The 15,990-nt window shown below is 36.1% G+C and overlaps 1 protein-coding gene across 3 annotated transcripts in view; it reads right to left on the reverse strand.

The window, feature by feature from the left end:
- Window positions 1-15,990, reverse strand: part of RGS20 (regulator of G protein signaling 20) — an 89,800-nt gene that overhangs the window by 2,464 nt on the left and 71,346 nt on the right. For all 3 annotated transcript variants that reach the window (XM_078153417.1, XM_021005892.2, XM_078153418.1), the window contains exons 3-4: window positions 11,275-11,361; window positions 2,700-2,934 (exon numbers count right to left, since the gene is read on the reverse strand). In XM_078153417.1, the coding sequence (XP_078009543.1) occupies window positions 2,700-2,934; window positions 11,275-11,361 (322 nt within the window). The remainder of the gene's footprint in view (window positions 1-2,699; window positions 2,935-11,274; window positions 11,362-15,990) is intronic.

Raw genomic sequence — 15,990 nt, forward strand, 5'->3', positions numbered from 1 at the left:
GATCTTCCAGCACAGACCTTCACACTTATCTAGGATACTGCAAAGGAGATTCTCTTTTCCACTCTCAGTTGGATTACGTGACCTTTGAGGTCCCTTCCAAATCTGTAGATTTTATGATACTATGATACATTATAGAAATCACCTGTCATCACAAAACATGGATTTGAATCCTGGCTCACACATTTGCTAGTTGTGTGATCATGAGCCAATTAGTTGTCTTAACTTCAGTTTCCTTATTTATGAAAATGAAGATAATAAAAGATAAAATAAATAAATGACAATGAAAATAACCTATGCCACAGGCTTGTAAGTAAAGTGCTTTATAAAACTTAGACTCAATGTACATAAGAATTGTCATTATTATAATAAAGTGTGTGTCCTGGGAATCAAGGCCCTTGCTTGAGATCTCCTGGGCAAGGTGGCCTCCTCATTCCTACAATTAATGAGGATAATGAAGAGAAGACCCTGGATCTAGCATTGATGAAATCTTCTTAATTAGGTATGAAACTGTTTTGCCTTAGGTACTAATTGAGCCACTGACACCATATCAAGGACAACTGAGTATATGTAGCTAATTATGCACCTAAGCTACACAGTTAAACTTGGCCTTTAAAAGGAAAGCAGACACAGATAGAAACAGAACCAGAGCTAAGATGGCCAAAAAGAAGCCATTTCACTCCAGTTCCCTGAGCCCCAGAGGTGACAATGGAAGGAGGCAGTATTAGCGCAGGAGATAGTTTAATGGCCAATGGGGGCGGGGAGGGGTAGATCCCTGAATCTCTGAAGCAAAAGGAAACTCAGTGTCGAAGTCCTGGGCAGTTAGTTAGCACTGTAGATAGAGGGTTGGGCATGGAGTCAGGAAGATCTGAGAGGCAACATGGTACAGTGGGAAAGAACACTGCAGGGATCATAAGACTTGGGTCCAAGTCCTGGCCCCACCACTTACCTGTGTGATCTTGGGTGAGTAGTCTAACCTTTCTGGGCCTGAGTTTTCTCATCTGTTAAGTGAGGGTTTTGTACAATATGGCCTACCCAGCCCCCTTCCAACTCGAAATCTATGATCTTCTGAGAGCCGGAAATTGAATCTTGCCTCACACGCTTACGAACTGTCTGACCCTGGGCAAGTCACTTAACTACTATTTGCCTCAGTTTTCTTATCTGTAAAATAAGGATAATGATAGCGCCTACTCCCAGGGTTGTTGTGAGGATCAAATGAAAAAAAGTTGTAAATTGCTTTGCAAACTTTAAAGTATCACGTAGGTAGTGTGATATAGTGGATGCAGTGCTGGACCTTAAGTCAGGAAAACCTGAGTTCAATTTTGCCTCAGACATTTATTTGCTGTGTCATCCTGGGCTCTTAAACGCAGGGAGTATCCTTTCTTTTTTTATTCCTTCCTTCCTTCCTTCCTTCCTTCCTTTCTTCCTTCCTTCCTTCCTTCCTTCCTTCCTTCCTTCCTTCCTCTTTCTCTCTCTCTCTCTCTCTCTCTCTCTCTTCTCTCTCTCTCTCTCTTTCTTTCTTGCTTGCTTGCTTGTCTCTTTCGCTATATTTGTATTCCCAGAAAACAGCATAGTGTAGTAAGCATTTAATGAAGACTTGTGATCATTGCCTGTTTTCCCATCTACAAAATGGAGATGAGGGGTTGCACTTGATGATTTCCGAAGCCCTTTCCAACTCTAATTCTGTGATCCTGTAGCCCAATGCATATGCAAACAGCAATTTCTTCCAAAACACACCTGACAAATTGTCATCTATCTGGCCTTTGAAGAGCAAAGGTGAAACCCCTTACCTCCCAATGTAGATCATTTAACTTCTGTAATATTCTAGTTCTTAGGAATTTTTTTCTTACATAGCACCTAATTTGCTGATTTGCAACTTTTTTTCTGTTGCTCCCAGTTCTGTCGTCTGACTCCAAGCGAAAGTCTGATTCTTCTTCCACATTTATCCATTTGGAATTTTTGTGGCATATTGTGTGTTTTCTTTCTAGAGTTTTGGGCCAAATGGAGAAATTTTAAGACTTAGAACCCTAGACACAGAGAAAGAGTTCTTGGACAATGTTTAGTTGTTGGACCCAATAGAAGCAATAGCTGAGGACTCCAAGGGACAAAGCCATGATATAGGAAAGCCTTCTGATACTGTGATTCAACATGGGCTGTGCTATTATGGCAGAAAGGGGTTGACTGTAGTGAATTCAAGTGCTTTGCCCTTTTGGGGAAGCTCTCAGCCCTAGGCTTATACTATAAATCTGGAAGACTTAGGTCCCTGAGGGAAGGTGAAGTACACTGGGAGATGTGGATTTTTTTTTTAATCTCTTTAGCAAGCTCAAAAGCTTACCCCTTGGAATGGGCCTTGGAAAGGGCCTCAACTTTAGAGTAGTACTGTAAGTCTGAAGGATCACATAGGTCCCTTAGGGAGGTCAAGGACCACTGGAAAGGGAAGGAGAAAGAAGAGAAGGAAGGAAGGGTGGAAAGAAGTATGGAAGGGTGGAAGGAAGGAATTAACAAAGGACAAAGGAAGGAAGAGAAAATGATTTTACTCAGGTCCAAAGACAGAAATTGGACATATCCTCCAGAATGCTGGACCTCTAATGTCAGAACAAGAAAAGTATACATGCCTACACAATTGGAGAGAGTGATGTTATTAAACTGACACCTTTGAGAGAGTTTAACTAATAGAAATAGTCTAGGGAATTATCTCCTACCTCTTTAGGAGAAAGAATGGAAATATAATCTTCATATATCAGCCTTGCTTTCTCTTCTATGACACTTTTGTTGGCCTCCTGTTTCAGTTCCTCACAGGCCATCCAAAAGAGCATATTTTCTTCACTGAATTCTGTTCGGAGGAACTCCCGGAAAATGTTTCTTCCTGCTGGAGTGACCATTAACTTGTCAAATGACTGAGCCCAGGCATTCACTTCTTCCAGAGTAGGTGTAGGGCTTGGGAGACAACCCCAAAAAATAGTAGAAAGGAAGAGAAATTAATAATTGTTCATCTTAGTTCTACTGTTAGAAACAATATCCACCTCCCTCCTAACAGAAAGAAACTATGTATACATAGGAAGGAAAAGGCCTATTTAGTGTGAATTTTTCTCATCCTTGGGCAATCAATGTACTTCAATATGTTATTTTCATAGCATCTGAATGAACTGTTTAGGTAGGACTAAAATGTCTGTAATCCAAAGTTGCTGGATTATTGCTCAGAAATGGATATTTTGACCATTAACTACTGCCTTCAAAAATGGGAAAATGAATTTGGTAGTTTTTTATGTTATAATTTTCTAGTTGCTTCTATTTTTCCTCATTCATTCTATTTCTTATGTGTTTGTGAGTACAAAGGCTAATAGTATCTTAGTCTCATATCTGAAACAACATTTACTTTTATTTACATATGAAACCATAATTGTCAACAAACATCATTCTATTGGCTTTCTTGAAACTTTTTTTTAAGACCTATATTTTAGACTGAATATAGTTGGAATTTGGCAGCTAAGTGGTTCAGTTGATAGAATATTGGATTTGTAGTCTGGAAGCCCTGCTTTTGAATCCTGTCTCAGAAACTTACTAGTTGCATTATCCTAGGTTATTCTTAACTTCTCCTGACCTAGCCCCACTTTCCTCCTCTGTAATGGTACTCTACCTAAGGTTGTTATGAGGATCAATGAAAAGCGCTATATAAAATAGCTACTGCATTTGGTAAGACAGCATAAATTTGCTGCTAAGGAAAACGTGTTTTCTACAATGTCTTCATAAAAGTCATTTGCTTGGAAAGCAAATCATTTTTTCCAGCTCAGGACAGCTTAGGAAGACAGACAGAGAGGTCTGTAGATGTTAGGGACAGAGTCTGGCCAGGAACACACCATTTAGCACCCTGGGACTAAAAGAGAGTGAGACTGCTGTACCAGGGCAAGGACAGATACCAAGGGATCCCTGAATTAGTGTGGGGTGCAGGAATAGGTGCCATCTGGCAGCTCTGTGGCTCACTACCCAGATCTGGGTCATAGATCCAGGGCAGAGAGGATGAGAGTGGTCCCAGAGGAATGGTTGTTAGTAAGGCCCTAGCTACATACTGAACAAGGAATAAATTCTGGAAGCAAACAATAGCTGTGTGGCTCTGATCCCAAGAGCAGAGTTTGTAGTCCACGTATAAACCTGCAGTGGAATTTCCAGGACAGAAGTCCCAGATCAGAGGGGAGAGCCTGCAGTTCACTTGTTCTGAACCCACAGAACCTCCCAGCAGGCTAATAGTGGCTGAGCCCGGGAGCAGTGTACTGAAACTCCCAACCAGGAACAAGCCAACAGATCCAAACCTGGGTCAGGAACTTGTAGAACTTAGACCAGGGAGGGCAGTGAGTAGATTTCATTCCAGATCACATCACTTTAGGAGGACTGAAAACTTGCAGATTCCTAGCCTGAGCTGTGCAAACAGCAGAAGGATATAAGAGAACAGAAACTCAGATCAGACTCCTCTCCCTCCCCCCATCCAGAAGTGCACAAAGCCCAGAACTAACAAAAGAGTCCAATGTCAAGAAGTAGGCTGGAAGAAAGCAAAGTATCATACCATAAAGAGCTATTAAGAGCTATTATAATGACAGGGACACAAACCCAGAAGAAGAAAATGTGTCAAAAATATCTAAGCAAAACCTAAAGACAAAAAACAAACAAACAAACAAAAAAAACCAGGCAGCTTGGACAGAAGTTCAACAAGAATTTCTGGAAGAATAAAAGCAAGATTTTTTTAAAAAGCTGAAAAATGATTTTAAAAAAACAATAAGAACAAGAAAAATGGGAAAAGAAATGAGAGCAATGGAAGAGATATGTGGAAGAAGTATTAATAGCTTAGAACAAGAAGTACAGAACTTCACCTAAGAAATTAATTCCTTGAAAATTAGACTTGACCAAATAGAAGCCAGCGACTCAATGACACATGAAGAAATAATAAAACAAAGTCAAAACGTTGAAAAAAATAAAAGAAAATATAAGGTAACTCATAGCAAAAACACCTGACCTAGAAAATAGATCAAGAAGAGATAACTTAAGAATCATTGAATGACTTGAAAGCCATGACCAAAAAAGAGCCTAGATATCATATTTCAAAAAATCATAAAAAAACCCCACTACTCAGATCTCTTAGAACTAGAGGGCAAAGTAGAAATGGAAAGAATCCACCAGTTACCTTCTGAAAGAAATCTCCCAAATGAAAACTCCCAGGAATATTATAGCCAAAATCTAAAGCTCTTAGGTCAAATAAGAAATACTGCAAGCAGCCAGAAAGAAAGAATTCAAGAACACAGTTAGGATGACATGAGATTTAGCAGTCATCACTTTGAAGGAAGAGAAACTTGGAATACGATATTCCATAAAGTAAAATATCTAAGATTACAACCAAAATAACTTATCCAACAAAACTAAATATAATCATACAGGAGGAAAAAATAGGCCTTTAATGAAATAAAGGACTTCTAAGTATTCCTGATGAAAGGATTGGCACTAAGTAGAAAATCTGACGTACAAACACGGGAGTAAAGAGAAGAATCAAAAGGTAAACATGAGTGAGCAATTATAAGGGACTAGACTGAGTTAAATTCATCATCTGGGGTCCTATAAGGAGTGTAATTAGACTCAGGGCCTAAGAATGATTCTAAAGGACCCACACGCACAAAAATATTTATAGTTGCTCTTTTTGTGATGGCAAAGAATACTGTTGTGCTATAAAAAATGATGAACAGGCAGATTTCAGAAAGACCTGGGCATACAGGAACTGTTGCTGAATGAAGTAAGATTGTACACCACAACAGCAACGTTGTATGATGACCAACTTTGATAGATTTAGCTCTTCTCAGAAATACAATGATCTAAGACAATTCCAAAAGACTCATGATAGAAAATGCTATTCACATCAGAGAAAGAACTGTGTAGTCTGAATGCAGATTGAAGCATATTATTTCCTCTTTTTTTCTTTTTCTTTTTTTTCTTTCTTGTGGGGTTTTTCTTTTTGTTCTGATTCTTCTTTTGCAACATAAATGATGTAGAAATATGTTTAATATGATTGTACATGCATATCCTATATAAAATTGCTTTCCATTTTGGGGAGGGAGAAAAAATTTGGAACTCAAAATCTTATAAAAGTGAATGTTGAAAACTATCTGTACATGTAATTGGAAAAAATACTATTAACCGGGGGAAAATAAAAATAGAAAAGTGCTCATAAAAAAAAGAATGTTTCTGTTATATTTAGGTCATCTGAAAAGAAGAATTGAAAGAGTGGGGAAGAGGAATGCACTGGGGGAGGCGGGAAGGAAGAAGAATGGGGAAAATTATCTCACATAAATGAGGTGAGCAAGTAGAAGTCTATACAAAAAGGAGAAGAGGGTGGAGGAGAATGAGCAACACTTAAACCTCATCCTCATCTGACCTGGTAACAGAGGGATGTATGTGCATGCATATGTGCAAGTGCACACACACACACACACACACACACACACACACACACACACACACATGCTTGAGGACAGGAAAACGTTTTACCTACTGGGAAAGGGGAAGAAAGGAAATAAAGGGAGAAGGGAGAATTAGAAGGAAGGTAGAAAAGGGTGGGATTAGGCAAAAGCAAAACAATCTCTTAAAGAGGGACAGGAAAAAGCCAGCCAGACTATCATTTGCTGCTTCTCTTTCTTTGCGAACACTTTTATGTTAACATTAGTTCTGAACTTCATTTTCCCAAAGCACCTACTCTGAAGATTCTAGCATTCATCTTATTGTGGGCAGTTTTTGTATTGCAACTGTCATTGTTATATTTGAAAAGGAAGCTTGCATAATTCATTTTTGTAAGAATAAGTAACCAAATAAAATAAATAAATAACAGGATGTATGGATAAATAAAAAAGAGCGACAACAAAGACGAGACGAAAAAGTAGATGAAGAGAAATACAGTTAGCAATCATAACTGTAAATGAGAAAGGGATGAACTCACACACAAAAAGAAAAAGGATTAAAGACCATTATCCAATGATACACTGTTTACAAGAAACACATTTGAAATAGAAAGATACATGCAGAATTAAAATAAGAGGCTGGAGCAGAATTTATTATGCTTCAGCTGAATTTCTCAAAGGCAAGGATAGAAATCATGATCTCAGACAAAACAAAAAGAAAAAGAGACCTAATTAAAAGCAACAAACAGGGAAACCACATTTACTAAAGGATACCATAGACAATGAATTAACATCAATACAAAACATATATGCACCAATAGCATTGCTTTAAAATTCTTAAAGGGAAAGTTAAATGGATTATAGGAGGAAAGACAGAGCAAAACTATTATCGTGGAGGACCTCAATTTATCCCCTCTTAGGCCAAGATAAGTCTAACAAAAAATAAGCAAGAAAAGAAATAGAATAGAATTTTAGAATAGTTAGATATGATAGTCCTTTGGAGAATATTGAATGGGAATCAAAAGGTGTATACCTATTTCTCAGCTGTGCATGGCACCTTCACAAAAATTGACCATGTATTAAGGCATAACAGTGGGGCAGCTAGATGGTGCAGTGGATAGAGCACCGGTCCTGGACTCAGGAGGACCTTAGTTCAAATCTGGCCTCAGACACATAACACTTACTACCTGTGTGACCCTGGGCAAGTCACTTAACCCCATTGCCTAGCCAAAAAAGAAACAACAACAACAACGACAACAAGGCATAACAACTTCACAAACAAATGGAGAAGAGAAGAAATATTAAATGCATCTCTTACTGACTAAAATGCTATAAATTACATTCAATAAAGGGCCTTTGAAACAAAGATTAAACCATAATTAGAAACAAAGTAACAATCCTAAAGAATTCATGGGTCAAATAACAAATCATAGACATAATAAATAACTTCAAATTTCAATCAATATGAAAACAGATAGCATATCAAAATTTGTGAGATGCAGCCAAAGCAGTAGTTAGGGGAAATTTTATATTTCTAAATGCTTTTATCAATAAAAGAAAGAACAAATCAGTGAAATTGGCATGCAACTAAAAAACAAAAGAAACCCCTAGAAACACAACAATTATTAAACACTCGACTTAAGCATCAAAATAGAAATCCCTGAAATCAAAGGTGAGATTAACAAAATTGAAAGCAAAAGAAGGATTAACTTAGTAAATGAAACCAGGACTTATTTAAAAGAAAAAACAACATCCCCATGAATAACAAAATAAAACAGACAAGCCATTCACTAAATTTATTTCAAGAAACAAAAGAAGGAAACTAAATGGCCGGTATCAAAAATGAGAAGGCTGAATTCATAACCAATGAAGGAGAAATAAAAGAAATTATTAGGGATTGTTTCACCCAACTAAGTGCTATTAAAACTGATAATGTAAGTGAAATAGATGAGTGTTCACAAAAAAATGTTAATTGCCCAGATCAACAAAACAAGAACTAGAGAGCTTCAGTAACTCGGGGGGGGGGGAATTGAACATGCCAAAAATTAACTTTCAAAGACAAAAATTCCAGGACCAAATGGATTTACAAGCGAATTTAAAGACAATTAATTCTAGTACTACATTAAGTGTTTAAAAAAAAATAGGAAAAGATGAGTTCCTACCAAATTTCTTCCATAATACAAATATGGTCTTTATTTCAAAACCAGAGAGATTCAAAAACAGAAAGAAAACCATAGGCTAATATTCCTAACAAATATTGATGCAAAAAAAAATTAAATAAAACCTTAGCAAGGAGACTACAACATGTCAGAAAGATTAAACACACTACCACCAGGCTGGATTTATACCAAGATTGCAGGACTGGTTCCATATCAGGAAATCTATGAATACAATAGGCTATATTAATAATAAAAACAACCAAAATTATATGATTATGTCCATTGATGCAAAAAAAGCTTTTGACAAGATACAATACCCATCCCTGTTAAAACTCTAAAAATTATAGGAATAAGTAGAACTTCCCTTAAATTGATAAACTTTATCTACCTAAAACTAAGAGCTAGCATTTTCTGTAATGGAGATAAGCTAGAGACCTTTAGGGGTAAAGCAAGGATGTCTATTACCAGAAATGATATCTACAGCAATAACAGAAGAAAACTAAACTGAAGGAATAAGCATAAGCAAAGAGGAACTGAAATTATTGCTTTTTGTAGATGATGTGATGATTTATTTAGTGAATACCAGAGAATCCACTACAACACTAATTAAAACAATAAACTACTTCATCAAAGTTTTAGGATATAAAATAAACCCACAAAAATCATAAGCATTTTTGATATTACCAAAAAACCTAGCAAGAAGAGATAGAAAGTGAAATTCCATTTAAAATAACTACAGATAGTGTAAAATATTTTGGAGTCTACCTGCCAACATACACACAAGAACTATATGAACAAAACTACAAAACTACAAAAGATAATTTTAAATAATTGGAGAAATATAATTGCTTATGGTAGGGCTGAAACATGTAATAAAAAATACTACCTAAATTAATTTGCCTATTCAGTGTCATATCATACCAACCAAACTACTGAAGTATTACTCTATAGAACTAGAAAAAAAATAACAAAATTTATCTGGAGGGACAAAAGTTCAAGAATATTAGGGAAATTAATTTTTTAAAAAAGTGGGAAAGAGTGGAGCCTGGCAGTACCAGAATCAGACCATAATAGAAAACCATAATCATTACAACAATTTGGTACTGGGGTGAGAAATAGAGTGATTGATCAGTGGAACAGATTAAGTACTAATAATATATAGAAGCAAATGAGCACAGTAGCCTAATGTTTGATGAACCCAAAGGTCCCAGCTTTTGGACAAGACCTCATTATTAGACAAAGACATTTGGGAAAACTGAAGAGCAGGTTGGCAAAATTTAGGTATTAACATTTCACAATGCATATCAAGACAAGCTCCAAATGGGTTATATAATTTAGAAATAAAGGATGACATCATAAACAAATTAGAGGATCATGGAAGAAATTACCTGGCAGATCTATGAATAGAGGAAGGGTTCATGACCAACCAAAAGATAGAGGGGCTCACATGAGATAAAATGGACAATTTTGATCACATAAAATTAAAAATTAGAGGAGAAGTTGGAAATCGTGTGTGTATGGCGGTGGAATCTTTGCAAAAAGCTTCCCTAGTAAAGATTACATTTCTAAGATATATAGGGAATTGAGCCAAATTTGTAAGAATAAAATCCATTCCTTAATTGTTAAATGGTTAAAGGATATGAATAAGTTATTTTCAGAGGAAGAAATCCAAGCTATCAGTAGTCATATGAAAAAATGTTCTAAATCACTAATAATGAGAGAAATGAACATTAAAACTACTCATAAGGTACCACCTTATATCCTTCAGTTTGGCAAAGTTGACAAAAAGGAAAATGACAAATGCTGGAAGAGCTATGAGATAACATATATTAATGTACTCTTGGTGGAACCATGAAGTAGTCTAGCCATTCTGGAAAGCAATTTGGAACTATGCCCAGAAAGCTATTGAACTGTGCAAACCCTTTGACCCATCAATACCAACTATGTCTATACTATGTCTAATAGTATATCTATGCATCAAAGAAATCAAAGGAAGAGGAAAAGGACTGATATGTACAAAATATTTGTAACAGCTCATTTCATGGTGAATTGGAAACTGAATGTCCATCAATTGGTGAATGGCTGAACAACTTATGGTATAAGTATGTGATGAAGTACTACTGTGCTGTAAGAAATAATAAAATAGATAGTTTCAGAAAAACCTGAGAAGACTTTTATGAACTGATGCAAAGTAAAATGAACAGAACCAAGAGAGCAATTTATACAATAACAACAATATTATAAGAAAAAGCAGCATTTAAAAACTTGGGAATTTTGACCAACATAATGGAACCAACCACAATTCTAGAGGACTCATGATAAAATGTGCTATCTACCTGTAAATAGAGAGATGAGTGTAGACTCAGAGTGTAGGCTGAATTTTTTTTGTTTTTGGTTTGGGCATGGCTAATGCAGGAATTTGTTTTTCTAGAGTATAAATATCTGTAACAGGTATTGTTTTTCTTGCTTTCTCAGTTGGTTAGAGAGGCAGTGATGATTGGGATCAGGGGAGAATTTGGAGCTGAAATTGAATTTTAAAAATTGAATTAAATTGAATTGAATTTAAAAAAATTAAAGTAAAAAGTAAAAAAGGAATAACATAACTTTTCATTTTTGTACACCATAACCAGCCCCTTGTGAGTATTTTTGGTATTATAGTACATCCTATCTAAATGTTAGATTTTTACCTTTCTTCACAGGTTGGAAGTCCTTCTGTTCTGAGTTCATAGGAAGCCCTCCTTGCTCTTTCATCTTCTTGGTTCCTAACAGTAAGACTGTAAGGAACAACATGTTCACAAGTCAAGTTCAGATAAACCTATATTCATACAATTATCTTTAATACTAACTATAAATGAATTTCAAGTGTTTAAGCAGAATTCCTCCCCTTTTTCAAAAAAATAACCTAGATTTTTCTTTCTCCATGCAGACTAGATTAAAATGGCTCAGCATTAACAAAATGTGCAACCTTAATAACATTATAAAATAAATTGAGTAATTATAACTTTACATTCATGTCATTGTAGTCATTGTCTATACGGTTTTTTATAGTCAGGTAGGTGGCATAATGGATGGAGCAGTGGGCCTGGAATCCAGAAGACCTGTGTTCAAATCCAGCTGCATTTTATGGGGAGCTAGGTGTCTCAGGGATATAGTGCTGGGCCTGAAGTCAGGAAGGCCTGAGTTCAAATTTGGCTTTAGACACTGTTGTGAGGATTCAATGAGATACTTGTAAAGAATGTAGCACAGTTCCTGGACCATAGTAGGTGCTGTTTAAATGTTAGCTATTTTTACAACAATAAAACAATACTTTTCTTACTTCACTTTGCATCAGTTCATATATTGTTTGTCTTCCTATGCTTTTCTGTATTCATCATATTCATCACTTCTAACATATAGGAATATTCCATTACATTCACAGACCAAATCCTTTAGCTATTCCTCAGTTAATGGACATATACTTTGTTTCTAGTGCTTAGCTACTACAAAAATTTCTATAAGTATTTTGGAGAATTTGAGATTTTTCTTTTCATTGTCTTCTTTGTGGAATATGCTTAGAAGTAAGATTTCTGCATCAAAGCTATGGACAATTTAATCATTTTCTTAACATAATTCCAAACTGCTTTCCAGGATGGTTGAAAAGCCACCAAAAGTGCATTAACATGTCTATCTTTCTACAATCATTCCAATATTGTCATCCTTGCCAATTTGTTATGTATAAGGAGAGACTCCAGAATTGAGTAATTATAAATTATAGTAGGTCCTTAATTTTTTGCTTTCATAAAAGCAGAAGTGCTTAGCATAGTATCTGGCACATGGTAAGTACGTGATAAATGCTTGTTGACTGACTGACTAAAAAAGTATATTGGCCAGAAAGTGAAAACTAAAGGATTATCAGTTGCACAGTGAATTTTTACTCTATATCCTGAACCCAGAAGCAGCAATATATGAATTTCATAAGCTTAGCTTAGCTTCCAGTTTCTTTAGCATCTCTCTCAAGATGGTTTTCTGAAGTATAATTTGTTCAGCCAACAAGAATTAGTTTTTGATTTATACCTACCACTGTGCTAGGCATTCCGGTTTAAAAAAAAAGTTGAAGACATTCCCTACCCTTGGGGAATTTCCAATCTAAGCTAAAGAAGAAAAAAAACCCTTCAGACAAAAAACCTAAAGAATAAAATAGTATTATTATTCAGTGCTAGCTTTTATAGTATGGTCTAAACTTTTAATATATCCTTTTATGCCTGTGTTCTGTTTTCATTTTTAGATGGTTACACTCCCAACATCTTTAAGGAGCCAGCCTGGTATATGGCTATTTATGTTTCAACTTTCCCTTTCTGTGATTTTGGTAGAAATGTCCCATGGTGTTCCTGGAAACACATGACAGAAAGTGACCTGCCCATGGTCACACAGCTAGTATGTTGCAGAGGCAGGATTTGAATCCAGGTCTTCATAACTCCAAGTTCAGAATACTATCCCACTTCTTAGTATTGCCTCCAATTAAGTGAGTGTGTTGTTGCTTACTTTTATGTAGTTCAGAAGTAAACTTTGTAAACTAATTATATTTTTATTTCACCCTGCTATTATTAATTTTATAGACTACTGAAAGGGATTCCAACCTGTTTTTGCCATATTTAATTGCTAAATATTCCACTTGTTACAGAATTGACCTAGAAGCTATTTGTGTCATTTTGACAAAGTTGTTTTATGTGTGTACTATAGTATTGTCAGTTCTGTTCTTATTAAAATGCAAGAACTGTTGACTTTTGGTTCTTACATAATGAGAGCAAGGAGGTTTTCTGAGATGGTGGCAGATAAAAGGAAAGGTATAAAGGCACCTGGATGATTGCTATTATGTTTTCTTTAGCATCAATATTTCATGAGCTCTTCCTAGCCTTCTTTTACACAGTAGGATATAAAACTGCTCAGCAGGTTAAAACAAAAAGAAAAAGTAGAGGAAAAAATGGGAGAGACTGAAACAGGATTCCAAAGGGGTTGAATTGCAACTATATAGTAATCTATAATAAATGCAGCACTTAAGTATTGGAATTATCTTTCCAAGCAGTCATTTATAAGAGTACCCTATTTTAAGCAAAGCTCATTTAATGCAGTGTATCTGCATGAGGAAACAGAGATTGTATTTTTTCTTTGATCTTTACTTGTATGTCTATTCAATGCTTATACAGGAAAAAGAAAATGGAAAGTAGGGAGGCAAAATACAATGACATGAGCATATGGTTTCAGAGTTGTGACTGGTCTAGTGACACATTCTCCAACATGACGAATTTTACTTCAGTAAATTTCAAGTCCTAGATTGTCTGCAAACAATATTCTCTTGGTTGAGGACTGAGGGGCTGAGAATTAGCAAAGAAAAGAGAGAAGGGAAAAAAGGGAGTTCAGGAACAATAGGATAAAATTTGAAATCACCAGAGCTTCAAGAAGTCTCAGACTCATCTTGGTGACATATGCTAACATTTCTTGCCTTCCTTTTTTCTCCTGCCTTACACTACCCTAAATGTTGCCAGGTTCAATCTCACAGATTTCCTTCCCTCTAGCTATCTCCTCCCACTCAAATCACTGTTTCCTTTCTTCTAAAGTTGATGAAATTCCTTTAGAGAAGAACTTTTGGAAACAGATATACTCAATAAATAAGAAAATTTTCATTGGAACCAGATATTTAAATTCCCATTATGTCAGAACAATACCTTTCCTTACAAAGTAGTTCTGCTGTTACGAAGACAACGTCTTTTCATGGCTTAATTCTGAAGAACATGTTGATAAATCATATGACTTTCACCATTAAGATAGTTTCACACAGAACTATATTACTATTCTGCTGTTCTTTATAGGATATATATATTGGGATAGAGTTAATTTTGTTAATCAGACTCCTTTCTGATATCAATTTAGTAGCTTGGACCTCAGACAAAACTTGGTCCAAGGGAAGGGTAGACCTGGATTATGGGCAGAAAGACTACTTGAGATTAGCATAGAATTGGTAGAGAATTGTTTATTGGTGATTGTGTGTGTGTGTGTGTGTGTGTGTGTGTGTGTGTGTACATACATGTATAAGGGTCTTTTTCGGGTTTTTACAAGCAATGATGACATACGTACATCAGTAAATTATTGTCTGTTTCTCTGAGGCCTAAGGAGAAATATCACAGAAAGAGGTTGCTGCATTAGGGTAAATGAATTCTTCATTTACTAGAATATGAGTGTATATATAACCCCAGTAACTGCTTTGAGCTAAGTAACAGAGATAAGTGAAGAATGGGTCTACAACAGAGAACAAAATGGTAGATTTAATAATCATCCTCCAGGGTATCTGGGCCTTCCAGGGCAAGAAACATTTATTAAGTCACCTCCTATGTATAAGGCACTGTGCTAAATGCTGAAGTATAACAGAAGGCCTTCTCAAAGCTCCTGGGGGCATGAAGGGAGATCAGTGGGATTCATGGCAATATTGATTGTAGACAACAATAGTACTTCAAACTTGTTACTACCTTTGGCTATGAGGAAGATACTAGCAGTCTAGAACTTCCTATAGCAAAAGTAGTCTCTCCTAGCAGACAGGCCCTTTGACTGAATACACCTGTTACAAAGGAGAGTTTTATTTCCTTTCTGGCAATGAACAAGGTAGCAGTAGTGTTCTCCATGGGTGGCACCACCCATCACCTGGCAAATGGATAATCTTTTAATACAGGACTTTTAAAAATGGGCCCTATCAAACAAACAGAAATAATCCTGTCCATCTTGTGTTCCCAATATGTTTGTTTAATCTTGAAGAGACTATTGAAGAGTTGCAAATTTGACCTAAAACTGGTATAAATTATTAAGATATTTCCACCACAAAATGTGTGTGTGTATACATACAGTATGTATATAAATGCGAGTGTATGTATATATAATATACACACATCTCTGTGTGTATGTATATGCACATACAGATGTGTATATGTATATGTATACATACCAACATGCACACATGTATGCATGCGTATACGTATATGTATATGTATATAGCTTCCTGACAATCCTAATTCCTCTGTACCCTTTCTGGGCAGTGCTAAGTAATAAAAGAAAAGAATTATGATTACGGCCAAGAAATCGTGTTGGTGAAGGAGAATGTACAGCAATCTTTCTCAACCTTATCATTTCTCCTTAAATACCCAACTACACACCCATGCTTCACATTTAAAGCAGGTGCCAATCTGTGCCATTGAGATAATTAAGACTGTCCACTGACTGCTTCCTCAACCCCTTTATTCCTCACAACTTCCCAGCAGCATTACTCACTCCCCGTGCCTCTGTTCACAGAAGAAAAGGATAAGAAGAGATATCCCTACTACTTGCTGAAGCTAATTCCTCTAACTGTGCCCTTGGTTCCAATCTCCCCTGGCTCCTCC

The sequence above is a fragment of the Phascolarctos cinereus genome, unplaced genomic scaffold (genome assembly GCF_003287225.1).
Source record: "Phascolarctos cinereus isolate Bilbo 61053 unplaced genomic scaffold, phaCin_HiC Scaffold_4;HRSCAF=312, whole genome shotgun sequence".
Taxonomy (NCBI): domain Eukaryota; kingdom Metazoa; phylum Chordata; class Mammalia; order Diprotodontia; family Phascolarctidae; genus Phascolarctos; species Phascolarctos cinereus.